General features: G+C 38.7%; 1 protein-coding gene across 1 annotated transcript; it reads right to left on the bottom strand.

The window, feature by feature from the left end:
* Positions 1–10,106: 10,106 nt before the first annotated feature.
* LOC128948939 (kinetochore protein NDC80 homolog) lies at positions 10,107–23,398 on the bottom strand. The gene is made up of 16 exons (XM_054293696.1): positions 23,298–23,398; positions 22,723–22,809; positions 21,845–21,968; positions 21,545–21,717; positions 20,250–20,352; positions 19,341–19,430; positions 17,979–18,072; positions 16,751–16,857; positions 15,792–15,936; positions 15,289–15,494; positions 13,950–14,102; positions 13,588–13,677; positions 12,703–12,795; positions 11,077–11,207; positions 10,599–10,701; positions 10,107–10,244 (listed from the first exon to the last, which is right to left on the bottom strand). Exons 1-16 carry the CDS (start codon positions 23,396–23,398, stop codon positions 10,107–10,109), a joined length of 1,938 nt encoding a protein of 645 aa, XP_054149671.1.
* Between the last annotated feature and the right edge of the window lie 224 nt (positions 23,399–23,622).

The raw sequence follows: 23,622 nt of genomic DNA, 5'->3' as shown, positions 1-23,622 counted from the left end.
ATGTAGTTTGGGTTGGAATCTCAGAATTCTGGAACGATTTGGGATGGAATCTCAGAATTCTGATGTAGTTTGGGTTGGAATCTCAGAATCCTGGCAGGGTTTGGGTTGGAATCTCAGAATCCTGGCACGATTTGGCATGGAATCTCAGAATCCTGGCATGGTTTTGGTTGGAATCTCAGAATTCCTTCATGGTTTGGGTTGGAATCTCAGAATCCTGGCATGGTTTGGGTTGGAATCTCAGAATTCTGATGTAGTTTGGGTTGGAATCTCAGAATTCCTTCATGGTTTGGGTTGGAATCTCAGAATTCTGATGTAGTTTGGGTAGGAATCTCAGAATTCCTTCATGGTTTGGGTTGGAATCTCAGAATCCTGGCAGGGTTTGGGTTGGAATCTCAGGATTTTGATGTAGTTTGGGTTGGAATTCACAGAATTTTGATGTAGTTTGGGTTGGAATCTCAGAATCCTGGCACGATTTGGGATGGAATCTCAGAATCCTGGCACGATTTGGGATGGAATCTCAGAATTCTGATGTAGTTTGGGTTGGAATCTCAGAATTCCTTCATGGTTTGGGTTGGAATCTCAGAATCCTGGCATGGTTTGGGTTGGAATCTCTGGATTTTGATGTAGTTTGGGTTGGAATCTCAGCATTCTGATGTATTTTTGGTTGGAATCTCAGAATTCTTATGTAGTTTGGGTTGGAATTTTAGAATTCCTTCATGGTTTGGGTTGGAATCTCAGAATTCCTTCATGGTTTGGTTGGAATCTCAGAATTCTGATGTAGTTTGGGTTGGAATCTCAGAATCCTGGCGTGGTTTCGGTTGGAATCTCAGAATTCTGATGTAGTTTGGGTTTGAATCTCAGAATTCCTTCATGGTTTGGGTTGGAATCTCGGAATTCTGGCAGGGTTTGGTTGGAATCTCAGAATTCTGATGTAGTTTGGGTTGGAATCTCAGAATCCTGGCACAGTTTGGGTTGGAATCTCAGAATCCTGGCAGAGTTTTAGATGGAAACTCAGAATTCTGATGTAGTTTGGGTTGGAATGTCAGAATTCTGATGTAGTTTGGGTTGGAAGCTAAGAATCCTGGCACGGTTTGGGTTGGAATCTCAGAATGCCTTCATGGTTTTGGTTGGAATCTCAGAATCCTGACATGGTTTGGTTGGAATCTCAGAATTCTGATGTAGTTTGGGTTGGAATCTCAGAATTCCTTCATGATTTTGGTTGGAATCTCATAATTCTGATGTAGTTTGGGTTGGAATCTCAGAATTCCTTCATGGTTTGGGTTGGAATCTCGGAATTCTGGCAGGGTTTGGTTGGAATCTCAGAATTCTGATGTAGTTTGGGTTGGAATCTCAGAATTCCTTCATGGTTTGGGTTGGAATCTCGGAATTCTGGCAGGGTTTGGGTTGGAATCTCAGAATTCTGATGTAGTTTGGGTTCGAATCTCAGAATCCTGGCAGGGTTTGGGTTGGAATCTCAGAATCCTGGCAGGGTTTCCTGGTTTACGGCAAATTTGTGAAATAATCTGCAATGGAGGGCCCCTCCAGAAAGCAAAACTCACACGGCCCCTCTCCCCAACTGGATCGGGAAGAAATTCCTCAGAGAGAGGTGGAAAGAACCTGTTTATTTGACTGGCACAGCACCCCCCGCACACTAAATGAACAATACCAGCTGTCACCGCTCTGAGAAAGATGACAAAATCAGAAAGTCTCTTTCAGGGGTGGCTGCTCTGTTCTCAGTCCCTCCGGCGCTGGGCAGCTGCTGCAGCCAAACCTTCGGTGTTCCTGGGTCCCAGTCCGCAGCAGGTTCGAGATGGTCACAGGAACAGGAGAGGAGAAACAGTCCGGGAAGGAATTTGGACTGTTTAGCTAAACTAGCTAATAAGCAGAAGCAAAAGCGAGAACAGAAGCAAGAGCAGGAAAGCAAGCAAGCAAAAGCAGCAAGCTGCAAGCTAGAAGTGAAAAACAGCCCTATGTACTGCCTATCTCTGTGTCCCTGATAGGAGAAACCCAAACAAACTTCCACTCTTCAGAGCCAGTCTTAAAGGCATGGAACAGATGAATGGGGATACAAGCATCATAACGTCACCCCAGGACACAGCTGAAGACCAAAACTTCAGCCAGGTAAGGGAAGCTATGATTGGATTTTTGGTGTTTCCCCACACCCTGCAGCTGGGTGTGAAGCAGAAATGGAGGGGCCTGCCAGGATCTGTGTGTCAGAGGTGGAAAGGAGGGCAGATTTTCGTATTTTGGATTTTTTGGGTGATTTTGGTGTTTTTTGGTGATTTTGGGTGTTTCTGGTTGCAGCTGCAGACCAAACCCTCAGGCAGGCACAGCTGTGAGTTGATGTTTGGTGTTTGCACTGCAGTTGGTTGTGTTTAATCCTTCTGCCTGGAGAGATCTGCCTGGAACTGTAGGGTAAAGGTGGAAAGGGAGGCAGATTTTGTTGATTTTGGTGGGGTTTGGGTGATTTGGATGTTTTTTGGTGATTTTGGGTGTTTCTGGTTGCAGGCTGCAGACCAAACCCTCAGGCAGGCACAGCTGTGAGTTCATTTTTGGTGTTTCCCCACCCTGCAGCTGCTTGTGTTTAATCCTTCTGCCTGGATCTGTGTGCCCTGTATGGAAAAGAAGGCAGATTTGGGAGATTTTGGAGTTTTTTGGGTGATTTTTGGGTGTTTTTTTGTTGATTTTGGCTGTTTCTGGTTGCAGGCTGAAGACCAAACCCTCAGCCACGTACAAACATCTATGTGTTATTTGGAAGCTTTCTGAGCAGAAATTCATTTCATCAGATCCTTATCTTGAGTCAGGGAGCTTTCCATCTTCCTTCCTTCCTTCCTCAGCCATGGATGTGCTGAGGCTCTGGCACAGAATTCCCAGGGAGGTTCTGGTTCCTCATCCCTGGAAATGTCCAAGGTTGGAGCAACCTGGAAGGTGTTGAGGTTGGATTGGGATGAGCTTTAAGGTCCTTTCCTATCCAAACCATTTAATATTTACCATTAAAACCTGTTTATATTTACCATTAAAACCTGTTTATCACTGAGTGTTCATCCCTGAATGCCTCCATAAGTCTTGCAGAATTTATGGAATTTTACCCCAAAGCTGCTGATTTCCTGCTGCATTTCCCAGCTTTTAACTGCTGTTATTTGGAAGCTCTGTGAGCAAAAATTCATTTCATCAGATCCTGATCTGGTGGCAGGGAGCTTTGCATCCTTCCTTCCTCCCTCCCTCCCTCCCTCCCTTCCTTCCTTCCTTCCTTCCTTCCTTCCTTCCTTCCTTCCTTCCTTCCTTCTTTCCTTCCTTCCTTCCTTCCTTCCTTCCTTCCTTCCTTCCTTCCTTCCTTCTCCATTTTCCCTTCCTTCCTTTTCCATTTTCCTTTTCTTTCCTTTCCTTGAAATTTCCTTTCCTTGAAATTTCCTTTCCTTTCCTTGAAATTTCCTTTCTTTCCCTTTCCCTTTCCCTTTTTTCCTCTCCCTTTCCCTTTCCTTTTTCCTCCAAGAATTCCGAGGTGTTTCCTCAGGAATTGGAGCCACCCCAAAATGGGGAATATTTGTAAATCCACCTTTTTATTCCCAGCATCAGCCTTAGCGGTCATGACATTGTCAGAGCTAAAAAATGAATTTTTCTTGTTTTTTTCCTGCAGCTTTTCAGCAAATGACTGCTGAACACCTGCCAGGGGAATTCTCTGCTCCTTCTCGCTGCTGTGCCTCTGTCATTCGGCAGAGCACAAGGAGTTTGCAGTGACCTGCACTGAAATATTGATGCTGGGTGGGACCCAAGCGGCCAGCTGGGCTCGGAGGCTGGAAATGGAGAAATTGAGGGGTTTTTATTTGGGGTTTTGCCACCTGCGCGAGTGAGAACCTGGTGCTGATTACAGGGTTTAAATTCTGATTGTGCTGGTGATGCTGAGGGAATGTCACAGAGAGAAGGGGGTGTGAAAAACACCAGTCAATTGTTTTTAAAATTTTAAAAGTTTCATAGGAATAAAATGGTTATAAAAATAGGAACACAGTTAGAGTAATAGACAATTTGAATTAGGACAATATGAGATAAAAGCAAAGAGTTATGAACAGTCTGGGTACCTTTTCTGGGCAAAATAAGCCCGAAAAAGGACACGCATTAACAAAGGATTAACTTTCAAAATAAAAGTAATAATAAAAATTAAAAATAGTAATTTAAAAAAAAAGTAAATTAAAATAAGACAATAACCTATTGCATATTCATACACCTCATCCATGATGCACAAATTCCATTCAAACACAGGATTCTGTCTGGTCATCCTCAGCTTCTTCCTCTGAATCTTAACAGAGGTGGGAAGAAGTTCATTTCTTCTGATAAATTAATCAGAATAAATTCATTTTGCTCTGAAAGATTCAGATGTCCTGGGGCTGCTATCTCAGAGTCCTTTCTTTAAAAAAAAAAAATTCCTATATAGTATGGTTTTTATTGTAACATTTTTTATAACCTCAAACTCTATTTACCACCCTACTTAAGAGAATGAATCCAGCATCACTTTCTAACACAACGCATCTAATATTCATTTGAATATTTGTGAAAAACCAATCATAAAATACACATTTTTCACAGGGTGCTGTGCGTGAAGAACATTTTGGGGTTAATTCCCTCATTATTTGCTCCATCCTGGGGTTAATCCCGTCCTCATTTCACCACCCCGCAGCTCGTGTTGAATTCTGATTTTCCGTGTTGTGTTCTGATTTTCCGTGTTGTGTTCTGATTTTCCGTGTATTACTTTTCCTTCCATATTTTGCTATATCATGTTTTTTGAAAGCATCAGTGTTTCGCTATGTATCTTAGCATTTTCTGTGCCTTAGATTGGCTTTACAAAAAAAGGTCTTTGATGACAAAACTGGCATAAAGTTTTCATGTCTTACCCCCTATTTATCCTTCCCATGGTTTCACTGTAACACATCATTCTTTCAGTTGTACAGAAAGAAATTTTTGTACATCTGCATTATTTGGATCAGGCTCTTTCTGGACTTTTAAAAGGTACAGACCACAAGGTTCTTATTCTGGTTTTTATTCACTCTTGATTGAAATGCTGTGTTTTGTAACAGTCTTCATTACTGTTCTCTAAGTTTAGCATAATACTATTCTGTAAGTACAGTTAGTTAAGTATTATGCACTTTGAAGATTTTGAACAAAATTTTCTAAACGTATGTATCACTTTAGTCAATTGCATTTTGAGAACATTTGATGTTAGGACTTCTTTGAACCTAACTCTGTGAATTTAAAATAGCACCTTAGTTAACAGGATTAAGTAGATCACAACAGTCAAGCATTTTCATCCTGAGTGCTTTTTACCTCACAGGACGGTATCTTGTTCTGCTTCAGGCAAAGAGTTGTCCTAAACTGTTGCCTCATTTACCAATTGAGTGAGAGATATGAATGCAAAATAAATTGGTTTTAATGTTTGCTTGCAAGACCTAAATGGAAAACGGAAATGTTGGTGCACTTCTAAGCATAGATTCACGTGGTACTTGAAAAAGAAGTTGAAGAGAAGAATTACATTATCAACATAACTTTTAACATAACGACCAAAATCTAGAGTTAGTAGTTGAGAAGAGACAGAAGTTTAGGCAAACTGATTCGATTCTGTAAAGCTCAGGATATCAATGTGCTATCTGGGAGAAAATGTTGTGATTTGCTCTGTTCTCTTCAGTGGAACTACATTGTGTCATGATAAAGATCCACTGTGCATTGGGAGAAATGCTGTCATGTTTCCTGACCTATAGAATCTATCCATTTTATCTGTCAGACGAGAACTGTGGCTTCTATTATAGACAATGTCTGGGACTGAGATAGGATTTTCCAAACTGCCGCATAAAAATAAAAGATATCAACTTATATAATTCCTAGGTCTTTGAGAGGTAAGGAGTTACTCAAGAAAAAGATTTGAATGTTTTAAAATAATTATTTCTATTGCTTTATATGTAAACATCTAGCTAAATGGATAAGCAAACAAGTGGCGTGTATCTTAAGGAAAGCTTTTGCTCTTAATGGAAATTAACAAAAGAAACACTAAATTTACATCAGTTTACATGAATTACCAATAAAATTTGTCTGAAATTAAAAATATAGTGAATTAACATTGATGCCTTGTGAAGGCTGACCTAGAAGAGAGGCTAGACAGCATTAAAGTCTTCGCTGAAGTCAATGAATTGGTATCTTATGTTGTCTCATTGGCAACAAGCTTTAATAAACAGCACCATGGTGTTTTGAATATGCTTTCAAATTTCATAACTATCTCTTACTTTGGCTTTGAATGGTAGAAATAGCACAAACTCAGCTTTTAAATCAGATATTAAGCTGATATCATTGTAAAATTTTCTTTAATTAAGAAAGTTATTATGAACTTCAGAAAATATTTGTTTGGAAAAGCTATAGCAGTACGAAATAACGTATGTTTGAATGAAAAATACTTCATTATATACTTCAATTGAGCTATTATTTAAGCTGGAGGATTTCTTGGAAAAGTATATCCTAAATCAGAAGCAAAATCTTTAGTTCATACCATTAAAGTAGAAAACATCAAAACTACCAAGCAACAGAGTGAATTTATTGGGTTGGAGTTTTTTGCTGCTTAAGAGAATGTTACAGTAGTTAAAGGACCAAAGAAAAAGATGTACCGATGAGGGAGGAAAGTCCTCTCAAAATCCTTCAGGGAGCAGAAAGGTATCTTTAACTGAGAAGCAAACCAGTTGTGCACTTTGCAGTTATTGTGAAGATCCATGTCTTCACAATAACAGATCCAGCAGACTTCTAGGCCAAGAGGCAACAGCCTAGAATGCTTTCTAAAATGGAATACTTTGAATATTATGCGTCTTTCCTTCATTTGGGCTATGTAGCTGTAGTGTACCAAGATTCCTAAATGGTCTGCTTTAATCCTGTGTAAGGATACTTTCTTCAATTTATGTTAACCTCTAGATGCCACTGATATTTTCCCATGTATTGGAATATACTTTTTTCATATACTGCATTAATATTTCCTTCCTTCCTTTTATTCTTGTGGGAGAATGGATTGTAGTGATGGTAGTACACGTAAAATCATTACCAGATTTTAAGAATATAAACAGGTATTTGAAAGTGGTGTATCTTTGGGGCAGGGACTGCCTCTAATTGAATGTTTATAAAGTGCCTAATATAATCAAGCCAGGAGCTGGTTGGCTGCTATGTGGTGATGTGGTGGCTGCAGACCTTTTGGGCACAGTGTTCATGTAATGATAGACTTTTCAATTATCAGAGAAGGAAGGAGATAGGTCAGCAGACCTGCAGCCTTAGACTTACAGAGGGCAGACTTTGGCCTGTTCAGGAGTACATTTGACAGATCCATCTTTGGGATCTTTCTAAGCTGGGCTAATGAAGGCCCACTTACAATTCCCAACAGAGTATAGTTTAATTAAATTTGTCCATTGGAGGACTCCTCCCCCTCCCTTTACATTTTAGAAATTAATTCTGCTTTCTGCCTGTTGTTCTTTTTGCATCGCAGATGCACTGAACCTTCGTAACCGACAGGTCCTCTGCACCACGCTGAAAGTCATCCAGCACCTGGTTGGTGGTGTCAGCTGAAGTGGTGGGGGAGGCCTTGGTGCCCTATTATCGGCAAATTCTCCCAGTCCTAAACATCTTTAAGCGCATGAATGGTGAGTTATGCTAACAGACACCGTGTCTTTCAACTCCTAAGGCAAAAAGGGGCTTGAGGCAGGGTTAATTAACAATGTAGTTAAGATTTATTACTGCATATAAACTCAAATCCATTTGGAGCTCTAAATAATGTAAACTCTCCCTCTTACTATTCCCTAAGGATGCACTGAAATTAACAATTTCATTTATTACTCCTTGCACATACAGTTTATTTAACACAGTACAGAAGCAGTGAAGCAGTTCTATATTCTTCCAATAATTAAATTGTAAACTTTGTAACAGCCTTTTGAATACATTAATAAATTGCAAACCTTTTTTCCTCCCTCCAACACGTTAGTTTAGTCCAGCTGTTTTAGTCCACCTGGCTGCAAATGGTGAGGGAGAATTCCTGGGAAAAATGGGAATTACAAACTGGGAGAACTGGGAATTGGGAGAATTCAAACTGGGAATGGGGCTGGAGAGATCCTGGCTGCAAATGGTGAAAATTCCAGGGAAAAATGGGAATTCTGAACTGGGATAAATGGGAATTGTGAGAATTCAAACTGGGAATGGGGCTGGAGAGATCCTGGCTGCAAATGGTGAGAGGGAATTCCAGGGAAAAATGGGAATTGTGGGATGGGAAATTGGGAATTCAAACTGGAAATGGAACTGGGATTGGGGCTGGAGAGATCCTGGCTGCAAATGGTGAGAGGGAATTCCAGGGAAAAATGGGAATTGTGGGATGGGAAATTGGGAATTGAAACTGGAAATGGAACTGGGATTGGGGCTGGAGAGATCCTGGCTGCAAATGGGGAGAGAGAATTCCAGGGAAAAATGGGAATTGTGAGCTGGGAGAACTGGGAAAAGTGGAAATTCTGAACTGGGAAACTGGGAACTGTGAGCTGAGAAAAGTGGGAATGGAACTGGGAAACTGGAGTGGGAAATTGGGAAAAGAGGGAATGGACCTGGAAATGGAAATGGGAAACTGGGAATGGGACTGGGAGTGGAACTGGGGGAACTGGAACTGAGAATGGGAAACTGGGAATGGAATTGGGAATGGGAAATGGGGAATGGGAATTCAAACTGGGAAACTCGGAAAAGGAAACTGAGAAATGAACTGGGAATGGGAAACTGGGAATGGGAAATTGGGAATGGGGCTGAGACACTGGGAGTGGAACTGGGAATGGGGCTGGAGAGATCCTGGCTGCTCATGGTGAGAGAGAATTCCAGGGAAAAATGGGAATTCCCAACTGGGAAACTGGGACTGGGACTGGGAAAAGTGGGAATTCAAACTGGGAAATTGGGAATGGAGCTGGGGAAACTGGGAATGGGAAGCTGGGAATGGGAATGGAAATGGGAAATTGGATTTTTGCTGGGATCAGGGTTATGGGATTTATACAGTCAGGGTTTATGGGATCATTCCCATCCCAGGTCTGTTCCACGAGGCCCTGGCCCAGCACCGTGAGGAGCTGCAGCTCCCGCAGGGCTCGGGGTTGTGGGATATCAGGGCTATGGGGTTTGTAGGATCAGGGCTATGGGAATTTTGGGAATGTTGGGAAGGGGTTTGAAGGGAATTGGGAAGGGATTTGAGGAGACTGGGATTGGAATTTTGGGAATTTGGAAGTGGATTTGGGGGATTTGGGGATTCTAGGGATGGATTTGGGGAGTTTTGGAGAGGAGTTTGGGTGGGAATTTGGGAATCCAAAATTCCGATCCCAGAATTCCCAAAATTCCAATCCCAAATTCCCAGCCCCATCCCCAGCCCCTCTCCCTGCCCTGGCGTCTCTCGGACCCCTCAGAGCAGCAAATTCCTCTCAATTTCTCCCAATTTTAACAATTTTTTCCATTTTTTCTCACTTTTTCCTATTTTTACCAATTTTTCCCTTTTCCCCCCAATTTCTCCCAATTTTTTCCCCATTTTCCCAGCCCCAGCTGCAGCACCTCTCCCTGGGCCGCTCCCAGGGGGACCCCTCAGAGCAGCAAATTTCCCCCAATTTCTTCTCTTTTTTTCCCCAATTTCTTCCAATTTTCCCCAATTTTTTTTTCCCAATTTTTCCCCACTTTTCCCCATTTTTAACCAATTTCCCCCTTTTTTCACCATTTTCTCCCCATTTTCCCAGCTCCATCTCCAGCCCCTCTCCCTGCTCTGGCGTCTCTCGGACCCCTCAGAGCAGCAAATTGCTCACAATTTCTCACAATTTTAACCAAATTTCTCCCATTTTTTTTTGGTTTTTCCCCCAATTTTCTCCCAAAATTCCCAATTTTCCCCATCTTTAACCAATTTCCCTGTTTTTTCCCCCAGCACCAGCTGCAGTACCTGTCCCTGGCCCGCTCCCTCAGTGACCCTGTGGAGCAGGAAATTGCTCAAATTTCTCCCAATTTCTCCAAATTACCCTAAAATAGCAAAAAAATGCACTAAAATGGGGCTAAAATGGCAAACAATGGCACTGAATGGGACCAAAACCTTATCTTCATCTTTCTAGTGATAAGACACTTTCAGCCTTCTTTTTATAAGTGTCTAGGATGCTGGTCAGGTTTGACAATAGACCTTCAGGCATGAATTCTTCATCGTCTCTTTCTATTCTTGCATTCTGTTCTTCAAGGTATTTCTAGAAAAGAGGTACAGAGAGCTTTATTAGCTCTGTCATGGCCTGTATTTTACTGATTCTGCTAAAGCATTTTAAGCAGTCATTGCACAGGTTAACTGATTTCAGTTAAACACCTTCCTGAAAGACGCCTCTCAGAAGCAGGTTTAACCTGACAGGATGTTACTGCTGACACTTAACAACCAATTCTGATTATTTACACCAAAGGTTTTGTCAGAAAATTTAACTAGAATCCGCAGGCTTAGTAGCAGCTAAATAACTGATACTTCCTTAGAAAGAGTAAGCTCTAATTTCCAAGTGTTTAACTGCAAAATGTCTCTAGAGAGATTTAATTCTGAATATCAAATTTTAGCTTACCACTATAGATTCTATATGAGTAGCAACTGTTTCTACAAGACGACTCAAGTTAGAATCAATTTTTCTGTTCTCTTCTGTTGTTCTTAGCAAAACGACTTGATATCTAAAAGGTAAAGATACTCAGAAGGTCATGTCCATAATTGGAGAATTCCTGACATTTACAACAATCACTTCAAGTCTGATTTATCATCACGTTTAGCCATACTTTTTTTTCCATTAGTATTAATTTGAAGCGAGTTACAATATATTAATGCTCAACTTAAAGAAAAACCCTTACGTGGAAAACAGGAGTTCTGATACAGCAGACAAATATTTTAGCAAAATACTGTTGAGGAGAAACATCTTTCAGTTGTTAACTTGTGAAATTAACACACTGAGATGGATACCTGATGAAACAACTGTATGTTACATTCCAGAAAATATCTTTATCCTTAAAAACCAAAATAAACAAGGCAGACATGGAAGTTAGGAGCCTTACTCTCTTTCGATATCATGCAATTCAGTTGCAGCTTCACTGAGCCCATCATAGACACCACTCTCAAGTAATTGTTTATGCTTCTTAAACAATTCCCATTCATTTGCATATTTCTTGTCTTCTTCTTCTATCTCCTGTTGTCATAAGGAAGGAGAAGAAAAAAAAATGGCCTCTCTCAAGTATAATTCGGATCTTTTTTTCTTTCTGTTACCTGATTATATCCTAATACTTGAATTCAAAATTCACACAAATAGTTCCAAGTTCAGAACTGAAAAAAGCCCCAAGGATATCCCTCCCAAACCTAAAGTTTCTGTATCATCCCCATCCCAGAATAAGCCTAACCATCTCTTTATTCCTTTAACCACATTTAAAGGCCTGTGTTGCAGCTACTTTCCCTTCCGAGTTAAAGCTCACAAAGTGTTGTTTAGATAGTCTAAATAGCTTAGAAATGGCACATTATGAACAACTGTTTCTAGGTTAAAAAATACAACCACATCTGAGTAAGAAAATAGCTTTTCTTTTTTGTCTGAAAGAGAGTATAATTCCAAATAATCATCTCTTCTAGGAGAATGACACTGTTGATGCTATACAGTCCACAAAACCAAACAAAATTCTGACGTCAACTCAACATGCAACTTCGGTAGATTACTGAAACATCATCCTTCAAAAATAATTTTAATACTTAAGACTTACAAACAGCATTTTAAATATTAGAAGAGGAATTAAATGACTAAGCGTCTGGTGGCAAGTGTGTATTTTATGAGCTTAACTTTGGAGAAAAGTATATGCAAGAGCACAGATCAAAAGGTAAATGTCATGTGGTTTTGAAAAATAGAAACTAAATTAATTGCCTTTATAAACCTATATATACACCTGCCTCAGCAGGTATTAGCAGCGAAATAGCCCTGTTTCATGGCTGTAGCACAGGAGTTTGGATTTACAGGAGCATATATGGTAAATATTGGTGTAGTTCAAAGAACATTTTTCTGCAGGGCACCACGGCCCCGCTAAAGCAGTGTTGTCAGAGAAGTTGGGAGCTACCAAAATAGCCACTCAGTTGTTAACAGAGAGGGTTATGTTTTGTTGCTGAACTGCAAGTGGGGAAAAGAATAGGGACTGCTCCTGTGCTGGCAAAGGAAGCTAAAGGAAGTAACAGTTTGAGATCATTAAAACAATTTAACATGCTTTTGGTCAATGTTTTCCTTTGTTTTTACAGAAGCTGATTAAACATGTTAACTAAAAACTGTAAAAATGTATTTATTATATACAAATCGATTAGACAAGACAGGTTCTGTTGATCCTAAAATTTCCTTCAAGCACATGCCCGGAGATATCCTGAGGTCAGATGATTGTTGCTGCTTTTATTACTGGATGCAGGAATTTATGATTTACAGGATCTGCTACAGTAGGATGCCAGATTCTCTTACAAGAAAGTGAAAATTGATTCAGTTAAGGTGGCAGTCAAATCACTTTTCTGAAAAGAATGAAAAAATCCTCTAAGAGGGAAGGAAGAAGGTAAAGGCAGAAGCCCAAACAAAAATGCAACCCAAAAATTTATCGATATATACAAAAATTGAGGATAAGGCTATCATTAAGGATAAGTTGTCATCAAGGTGTAAGAAGTTGTACCTTAAGCTTCTGCTGGTAAAGATCATCCAGCTCTTCAGCTTCTTCTGTCAGCATTTTCACACTGCGTTTCTTGTCCTCTAGCATTACATTCACCTAGGATGAAAACATAACCAAGGAAGTATGGTTCAAAAAGAATTCCAACATATAAATCCATGCCATCACAAACCACACCTGGTTAAACAGGTTAAACCATTAAACTAGGCTAGGCTGGGATGGCATTATCCTTCTTCATAGCAGCCTATGTTATGCTTTGTTTTGGATGAGGGGCTAAAACAGTGTTGGTAACACACCAAGTTTTGGCTACTGCTGAATAGCGCTAGCACAGCAGTCCAAGGCTTTCTGTGCTTCCCAGGGCCCCTCACTGAGCAGGGCAGGGACAGGCAAGAGACTGGGAAGGTGCATAGCGAGGCCAGCTGGCCAAGAGGACATTCCATACCGCAGAACACCATGCTCAGGTAGACGAACGAGGAAATAAAATTCTCCTTCTTTCAATCTGTCCCAAATCCAATAGTACTAAAAATCTTCCCGATGACAATTTGTCGGTGATGGTAAGCCACACAATCAACTGGAACGGGCAACTTATTAGAAACAAATACTTCCAATGGTTATGGTCAAGTATATGTAAGCTACATAAACTTTAATTCAGGGAATACACGATATTTCAACCAACAAAGACCTCAGTTCTTAGAAAAACTTTTAGGTTCCATTACAATAAAAGCAGTTTTCTCACAGTTTCTCCCCCTCTACTTGTCCTCAGAAAAACCCCAAGTAATTCAAGAAACCAACCCAACACATCACACTTTAACTATGCAAAAAGTTGAATGAAAGAGGCAGATAAGGTTTTGGGGTTGGTATCTTAGCGTTAATCTTCTTTAACTAACTCACCTGTTCCAAAGTGTCTTCCAGAGTAAATTTCCGTTGAGTGGCTTTACTAATTTCTTCCTCAGTCTCATTGATGATCTCCATGAGGGGAGCCTGTAATACGTATACAAGAAGATTGAACAAATGCAATTTGCTAATCTGAACCAAGATGCACCCCAGTACATCTTTCCCTTTTATTTTTTTTAGGCTACTGTATTCTCCCATACCAAATCTCTTTCATATACTGCAATGTCATTATGGTGACTCATCACACAAGCTTTTCAATGACATTTCATTGTGAGATTGAGAGACCTTCCCAGCATTCCCAAAGAAACACTTTTTTTTTGTGAGTGCTATCTAAAGCCTTCAGTGTTGATTCTACTTACCATGATCTGAGTTCTGTATTTGACTAGGAAATTTGGTCCTAAATCAGGATTAACGTGCATGGTAAAGTCGTGGCCTTTGGAATTCTCAGCACTTACTGGAATTAATTTCAGCTTTCGAGCCAGTTTATGATACTCTGCCAGTTGCTTTTCAATCTGCTCAGAGGAGAAAAGGGCACAAATCATAGAAGAGATACAAGTGAAAAGATGTGCAAGAAGTATTCATATAGTACTTTAAACAAGTTCCTGAGTTGCTCTCTGTAGCCATAATTCCTTGCTACCCCACAGTATTCAAGAGCTGCATGCAATGCCAGCACAGCAGTTTGCTGCATTAGGTACTGTTTTATGGTTCGTTCAGAGTTTGCACACTGAGGTTTCTTAGTGTCTATGGCTGAGAACACTGAATGCTTTCACCTGTGGTTTTTCCGTATTCATCTGCCATAATTTTTCCTGCCTCAAGTTTTTGAGAATTAGCTGATTGGGAACTAAAAATGTGCTGGAAAATAATACTAAACAAATGATCAGTTATAAGGTCAATATGCCTTCTCTCATTAGTTTTGACAGGAAATGCCACACAGCCACACATCCTAACAACAAACTAACTTGAGCATGCCTTTAAACAAAGCTTATTAAATGCTTTAATTTCTAATTAATGAGTGCTATTAAATGCAAACATTAAAGACCCCAGGGTTTTTTTTCCAGTTTTATATGCTTCATACTTGCACCTGAAGATTTAAGTTGATAAAAGTGCTTGATAAAGGGTGACCCTACCAAACATATTTGAAATTTTTTCTTTAGTTCTCCAATTGGCAAAGCAGAAGCTTTTAAATCCCATCACTTCCAGGACTATATCTTTTCACTCTGTTTGAAGGGATTGAACTTGGCCCTTGAAATATGTTACAACTGCTACACAAAGAACTAATCAGGCCCTAAATGCATGCAAAACTATTGATTCAAATTCACTAGTTTTGCCTTACTTCCTTTCTCTGAAATATTAACATTAGCCTGTAATTTCTTGTGTTATCAAAGCAATGGCATGCTAATGTTATCAAAGCTCTAAATGCTACAGCAGTGACAGCTTACCATGCTTCATATTCTAGACACATCTCTTACGATGCAGGAAAAAAGTACATTTCCACTCAGTGCAAAACAGAAAAAGGGGAAAAAGCGCAACATTTTTCAGAGATACTGTAAACAGAGGCCATTCTTGTCAGTTTTGCCTGGTTAGATACACGTATGGTGGTGTTCGATTATTTAGGAAAGAAATTATCAAGAATCCAATTTTAAGCTTGCATGATGAAAACTGGCAGCCACCTCTGAGTGTTGTGGGGTTTTCACATACCGCGTCTCTCTTCCTAGCATATTTCATCTCTTCATTCCACATCAGTTCTCGTTCTTCTTGCAGCTCCTTATTCAGCTTGTTAATGGTTTGCTGCAGCTCATTTCTCTCGTGATTTATTCTCTCAATGTCTGCAGCTGAGTACTTCTGGTTATCTAAGATGTGCCGGAGCCGGGCATTCTCCCGCTTCGTGGCTTCTACTTCTGCCTCTAAGTACATAAAACATTTGTGAAATGGACATAAAATACCAGCCTATATACATAAACCTCACCTCTGTAGTGTATGAGTAAATGACACAGTTATTACATAACATTACCATTTCATTACTCCAGTGTACAGAGAGCTATCAGACAAAAAAAAAAATTTTATTAGCAATCCATTCTGGAAAGTTTATTTGTAGCATCGTGCTACTCCAAGTACCTTGCTCTGCTCTCAAGCTAAGAACTACAATTATTTGAAGACTATTTCTAGCTTCACTGTCCTGACTGTGATCAAGTCCTCCTTACCTGCTGCCTCAACTTCATCATTAACACTTTCCAGTTTTTGATCAAGGATGGATATATGAGATTTCATTTTAGCGAAATAAGCCTGGTAGTTCTGGACGTCTGCTTCAAGGGACGATTTCACATTTCGTAGCGTTGCTATACGATCCTAGGAAATGGGTGAAAAGAACAACCACTCTTAGATAAATATAAAATAATGACTTCACTTTCCAGATAAGACAGTAGAGTAATTGATCAACATCAACAGCACAAATATAGAATAAAGAACTTTAATAATTTTTTATCTCTGTGACAGCTAAGTCCAGTCAGGACACCTTTAAAATAAAAGCAAAGAAGGCTGAAAAGATTCTTGCATTTCAGCATTATGTCTCTCATTTGCATCAGACAGTGCTTTAGACAATTCTTACTACAGGTAGTCCACAACTTAACTCTAATAATACATGGAGGGCAGATGAAACAGGGGCATGGAAAACCAGGAATAAACTCAGCACATTTTGCACAGTTGGCAGGAATTTCAATTTGCCACCTGCACAGCCACTAACCCATTTTTAAACTCAGGATGTATTAAAAGCAGAATCCAGAGTTTCAAGCAAAGTATTTTCCATAAAATATATTTGTTACCACTGAATCCCATGCCTCATATTTGAATACCAACACACTTGAAAAAAACAATGTTGACATTTATATTAAAAAATTTGGTTCAAGTATTTTATTGATATTTCAGTCAATATAAGACCTTATTACCTGTAAATACCTGCACATTATCAAACAAATAGGTACTGAAGATTCCACAGAAAAAAGCCTTGTTCTCTAATAGTATAGAGTCTGTAAAAATCTGGCCTAATTAAAATCTCAAAGCACTGAAATTTTTCCATTTGTTATGTATCATAAGTATCTTCATTCAGAAATGGTTGATATTATAAAATTCAACTCCTCCATAAAAACAGACACAATTTACTAACCTGCTCACTTTCCTTTTCTTTTTCTAGTCTTGCAATCTCTTCTTGAAGTCTTTTGTTCTCAGCTTCTAAACTTTCCATCTGGAATGGATCTACATTAAATAAATCCTCTGTGGGAGAGCAGAAGAGAGACTCGAGTTACAAATTTATCTCAATATCACCACCTATTTTGAGTACCTGAACTTGAGCTTCAGCACAGTAAATACCCATTATCTAGATAATTATTTTTCACTAAAAAATAACTAAAAACAACCAAGAAACTTACCAGAAAAACCTTTCATTAAAATGTAACCAGGCAAAAACCCCAGAAGAAACAAGAAGAGAAATGGGTTTCTCGGTCCTCATGTCAGAAAGAGTTCTCATGCCAAAGTCACTCCCAAGAGGTAAGGGTTTCCAAACTCTCATGCAGCCCACACCACAGGAGAGTGTACAAGTCAGGACTACCTTGTGAAGCTAGAACAAATCAAACTTACTTAACAACCTCTTTCTTATCCATATACTTCCTTGCTTCCTGAGGCATCTTTTCCCCAACTTAATTTGGCTTTGCCAAAAAATGGGATCATTATTTTTTCCCAATATCCAGTAACAGTGTGGTATCTTGTTTCCTCTCCAATTGATGGCCCCAGTTTGCAAACAAAGGGCCCTTAGTCTGGCTTTTCATAGGAGAGCAAAGAAAGTAAGACATGTTTTTCTTCCTTTTCTCACATTGTGTTTGTATTTCTGCAGGTGGTGAAATGAGCGAGTCAAAAAAACCCAATAATTTTCTACCTCCCTGAAGACAAACACAGGTGCATGCTGAATCACATACAGAACCCTCACAACAGAGTTTGGAACTCTTGCAGACTGCTTTCAGATCTTCAAAAGCTGAACTTTCTTGTCAGCTGTGCATCCTCTGAAAATATTTTTCTTTTTTTTAATTGTTAGCTTTTCCAGACAGAAACAAGAGCCATCTGCATAGATGGAGTTCACATCTGAAGAATTGTATACTGGTTTTCTGTGACAAAGACATTAAAAAATCAGGTGACACAGCTACAGCTGATAGCAGATCATGACCTACCCATCTGTACTGCTCAAAATACACTTAAAAAAGAGAGCATTAAGTTGAAGTAACTGAAACATACTTAGGTGTTTCAGACTCCCTTAGATCACTTTCACTCATAAACTGAACAAACTGATGCTAGGAGAAAGGAAACCAGTAACACAATTGAATACTTAGAATTTAAAAACTTACTTAATTTTGACTGCACTTCAGCATCCAACTCTTCAAAGGTATCTCTCCCTTTCATGGAAAGATCATAGCACTTCACACAGTAGTCCATGAAAAGCTGAAAGCAATTTAAAATCTTTCATTTCAACAATTCCAAGACCTGTAAAATATCTGGATAGTCTAAAGCTACTCAATCAGTGGAATTAAACAGACATCAAAAATATCCTTAATGCTTCGATTGTACTTTTGTAAAATTAATTTTTTTTCCTCCCTTTGAACATAGAATGTCAACAGATTATATATTCAGGCAGAAGGAGACAACTATAATTCACACTAAGAAAGGTCTGGAAATCCTGTATTTCTTAAAAAGATATTTAACAAATATTGTAGATAGAATATTTAAGAATTTTTCATCTTGATGCATATGATTCTCTCAGGCTAGTTTATGGAAACTGCAGCTCTGTTTAACAGGCCTTTTCTATAAATATGACCATTAAAATTCAGATCTGCAGGTCTCAAAGTACTCTTATCTAGAATTAAAGAAAGGTTACCCAAAAAGAATTTGCTGGACACTAAGTCACAGATGCTTCAGAAGCAATTACACCAGTATTGTGAATTTTGTATCTATATATATATGCAGAAGTGCCAATGTAGAAGAACGTATTTCGTTTAAAAGCATTGTTAGTTGCCAACCATCATGTTGTAACCTTAGTCCAAAATTATGATTTTACTTTATTTTTGCAATTTCTAATTAAATGTTTTAGCTTATAATGCAACCCTCTCCAAACACCTGCTGTGATTTAACACTGAGTTAAATCTGAGTAGTTCTAATAATCCATGATAAATTAAAAAGAAAGCAAGCTGTTGGATTAAGAGCTCAAATTATACTGCCACCCTATTTTGTGGCTCAGAAATAAAACTTTACAACCAATTTTTACATAGTAAACTGAGTAGATATTGGCACAAGTCACTATATTTAGAATTAAGTCACTGTCTTTATACTGCACTGCAGTTAACCTCAGAGGTCTTGAGAGCTAAAGGAAAATATTTCGGAAACTCTAAAAAAATAAACAGCATAATGATGCCCTTTCTCTACAAAGGACAACAGTATATACTTGCAGAATAAGGTGAATATAAAATAAAGAGAATATTTTGTTTAATACCCAGTCTACACCAATAGACTGATCATCATACCTGCTCAGGAAATAGTTGATCAGGTTTTTTACACAATGCTACTCTACCTCCTAGAAAGCATTGTGAATATAAAAGGGAACAGAATCTATAAATACATGACCCAGCAATCTAAACTGTAATTAAATTGTGTTGTTACAGCACATGGCAAAATCCAGTTAAGCAATTCTGATACTAATTTCCTTTTTATGGTACCTTTTTATGTACAATTCCATCATCTGTCTCTCCTCCCCAGCTCTGTGTGTCATCGAACGATGGTGCATTTTCCCTGATCGCATTGTACAGCTGAAAAGCAGAGGTGCACACAACAAAGAGCAAACATGAAGACATCCATTAGTTTCCATGCTGGTTTTCGTGAAAAGAAGCAGAGTAACACTGGATTAGGATTTCAGCAGGCAGGTTGGAATGAACCTGTGTTGAGCTGACTAAACACACAGGTAAAGAGGCATGAGCTAGACAGTCAACACTGCCAAATTCTCTCGTGTCTTTTGAGCAGAAAAGGACAGGGTTTTCCTGGGCACTCAATTCAGCAGTGGTCAACTTCTGTCACAGATGCCAAATTTTGCTCAGTCCTGAGTTGGCAGCAACAACTGTTAGGACTACTAAAAAACCCAAACAAACCAAACAAAACCAAGATTAAATAAAAAACACCCCACTCAAACCAAAAACTTGCCACTCTGTATCAGAATCACAGAACATTTGAATCATTTCAATTGAAAATCCCATCCTTAGATTTCAAATTTAGGGGAGAATGGCAGATGTCACAACATTTGCGCTGGAGATACACGTTCCATTCGGTGATTATACTCATTAACTTCTCACGTTTATTGTATGTACAGATCAGCATTTTGCCACCTCCTTTTATACATTAATTTATCCAGTGCATACATGTAAAGAAAAAACCCTATCATAATATAACATGAAAAGCTCACTTTAAAAGTTACCAAAACATTAGGCCAAGGGTCAGCTCCCAGATGACAGCTAAGAACATATATGTTTACATATATGTTAAACAAAGATTTGTAGAAAATACGTACTGAATCTGTATTGAAACTAACATTCCAGCCTGGAAAGTGAAAATATTTATCTTAAGACAAACATTACCTTGACACAATCAATTAACCAAATCAAAGCTGCCACAATCTGAGGCCAGGTTCGTGGTGCTCCCACAGCGTACATGGAGTTTTTTGACAGAGCAAAGGGGTACCTGTACGGCCAAAGAAGATACACTTTTAATAGCTGTGGCAGACAGTGATGAAAACAAACCAGCACATTTTGAAAACAAAGCAGCATGTTTTTCTATGTAGATGAAAGCACAGAAGGAAGAGCAAACTCAATTCTACTGTACTTCAAAGGAAATTAGTTGAGTTCTGACAGTACAATTCTATTCAATTATCATGGGTTTCTCATTTTGCAACTCATGGAATAACATGGCCTGAAAGGGACCTGTAAGGATCTACAAATCCAACTCCCTGCTCCTCATAGGACTGCCTACAACTAAACCATATGATCCAGAGTGTCATCCAGATGCTCCTTGAGCTCCCAAAACTTCAAGTGACTTGTCAGAATTAGTCATTTTATCCAGAATTACACCCCTGGTGCAGCAGAGTGGAATCCTTTGCAACATTTTAAGCTATATCAGCAGTTTCAAATGTTATAGATTAAAACAAAACTTTATTAAAATGCTGAGAAGTGTGCAAAAAAGATTTGCACCTACATTTAAGGAGCCCTGGCACTCTGACACCATCATGGGTATACAGTCCCTGTTTTTTTTTTTAAATGAGACTGAAAATTCACTGTTATCAAGAGGCAGAGGATTTTCTTTCCAAGACAATGTTGGGGCATTAATGATTTCAAACACTGAACAAATTCAGCAGTAAACCACTCAGCTACTTAGTGTTTTTCTCCCCTCAACAGTAATTTTGTTATTTCCACATTCTGCTTTGAAGGCAGAATGAGAAAAATTGCAGGAAAACATATTTTAAACTAAATTAAATTTGTTTAAACTAAAATTAAATTGTCTTGATCCAAAATTCTGGAAATTTTAGTTCTTAGATTCTAACAAAATGAACAGAAAGGCCTGTAAAAGAAAATTGTGCCTTGTCCTCCAAAGTTCTATACAAATAATCAATTAAATTTTACATGACAAAGCAAGATTCCCAGAGCTTATAGTTCTGTAAATTCAAATATAAAATGTATAGCAGATGCTGAAAATCAGAGAGTAAATCTAGAGTTAAACAAAAGTGAAACAAAACAATCACAACATTGTACTTTTAGAGTCTCATCTGAATAAATAAACCTATCCATTCCGCCCAACTATCAATGCAGAATTCTTAGCTTTTAAATTTCTAGCCATAGCATATCTATTCAGCCCAGGAGACTAACAATAATCATCTTACCCAAGGGCTTTGAAAATTTTGGGAATTTCCTCTTCAAATTTTGAGTCAGGCAGTTCATAAGAAGGGCAGAGGAATTTGTAGATAAAGGTGAAGATCTTTAAAAAGTCCTTAACTGATGGAGATTGTAGTGATTTCACGGAAACATCGTGGGCATAAGCATTCTCAACAAGGAACTGTGCAAAAGAAACACGGAATACCAGTCACTAAATAAAATTTATAGTTGAAACCAAGGGAAATAACCACTTTGCCTAGCACATTTTACACCTCATAACATACATGCAGAACAAGTTCATATGTTACCTCATAAAGCTTTTGGATACATTGTTGGATGAATGTCTTGTCATGAAGGGGCCTGGGATCCTTTATCTTTTTTGTCCCAAACACACCGTACAGGCTGCTGCTTGACCCTCCAGCCCCGCTCGCGCTAGGGACAGACAATGAATACAGGTCTTGTGACAATACATAGAAAGAAGAACTCTCTTCATGTTTAAGGCACAACTGCTAGCTTTATGTTTTCTTTCCATTTGTTATACAAAGTGATACTTGAAGTTTTCTCTTTGTTTAAGGTCATTGGAAAAACATCATCACCCTGGAAGTCACAATGCCATAAGTACAACAAAGATTACTGCATCCTAGATGAATACTTTCTTCATTTTATTGAAATAAATAAACTTTTAGAGAGCAGAAAAATACCCCAAAGATGAAAAAAAATAATGTTGGTGACTGTAAATAAACTCTAAAAATATTTAAGGAATATTTAAAAGGAATAACCCCTGCAACAATGGGGTACTATCAAGAAGATACCCATAACACAGAAAGTCATGAGCTAAGTAGAAAGATTATAGAGTTTTGGAAAGTTAGTATCTTAGAGAGAGGAAACTAATGCAGAGTATACTTCAGATGTCTTTCTTCCTTAAACAAGAAAATGTATTGAGATACTCTTAAGGTCTGCAGTGCACATCATTCCCAAAAGAAAAAAAAAAAAAGCTCCCAAAGCAATTCCTGCTCCAGAGCATTATTGTTTAGCGACCAAGGACTGGAGGAAGGCAGACCTGAAGGTCTGCTTGCCTCAGATCCATCATTCCCTATAGTGAAAATCTGTCAAGAAAGAAAAATACCAAAATTAGAGGACCATTTTTGTTTTAATGTACAGTGCAGACAACAAAAGCTATCCATACCTGTTCCCCAAACAGCTGGCTTTTCCTTCTGAAGCTACAGATGTAGGTTTGCTCATGCTCAGCTTCTCAAAGGTGCTTCTGTCCTTCCTGAGGAGCAGAAAAAGATTCAAGTGACTACTACTACCAATTCATACAAGAGCTATAGTAAGTAGCTCTTATAGTACAGGACTGTAAATAGAATCTAAAATATTTAAGGAATATTTAAAAGGAATAGACATAGGAATAGACCCCAGCATAGACCATACATAGCTCATACAAGAGTGATACAAACAGTCATATATTCCTAAGCGCCTTCATCCCCCAACATCTTAGAAAGGTTAACTGATGCATCCAGCTATCTCCTCAGAAACATGTAACAAAGTGTTACAATTTGAAACATGACACAAGTACACAGAAAGGAAGTATTTTTGCAAAACTGGAGCACATGTGCAAACACCCTTGGCTGTAGGGAGCCTTCTTCTCACTGTCTTGTTTTTTTCCCCTCAGTTGCTACTCACACTCAAACACACTATGATAAATCTCTTCAGAATTAGTTTTATATACTTATTTTTAGCAACATGACCAGCCAGACTTACAGCTGAGGTGTCTGAAGATCCGTCTTGTTGGTGTCCTGCACTCTCAGTGCCATCTTAGATTGTCGACTGCTGCTTCCAGCAATACTCGAGCTTCCACTCATTGTGACTGCTGTAAACCACAATCCCTCAGTATTCCAGCAGTATCAGAAAATCCAGGACCTAAGGGTATTTTCTTTTCTAAATGCCACAATGATTTTCCAAAGGCTCAGAATAAACAAGTAGACCTGTACATTGGACCAAAAAAAAAAAAAAAAAAAACCCAAAAAAAAGAAGAAAGAAAAAAAATTATGTTAGACTCCACAAATACATAAGAGCAGCCACAGCC

This window comes from Melozone crissalis, unplaced genomic scaffold, assembly GCF_028551555.1.
Source record: "Melozone crissalis strain CALT ecotype California unplaced genomic scaffold, PUWL_Pcris_2 ptg000178l_1, whole genome shotgun sequence".
NCBI lineage: Eukaryota > Metazoa > Chordata > Aves > Passeriformes > Passerellidae > Melozone > Melozone crissalis.
The sequence above is the reverse complement of the archived record's forward strand: the minus strand, read 5'-3'. Positions and strand labels throughout refer to the sequence as shown.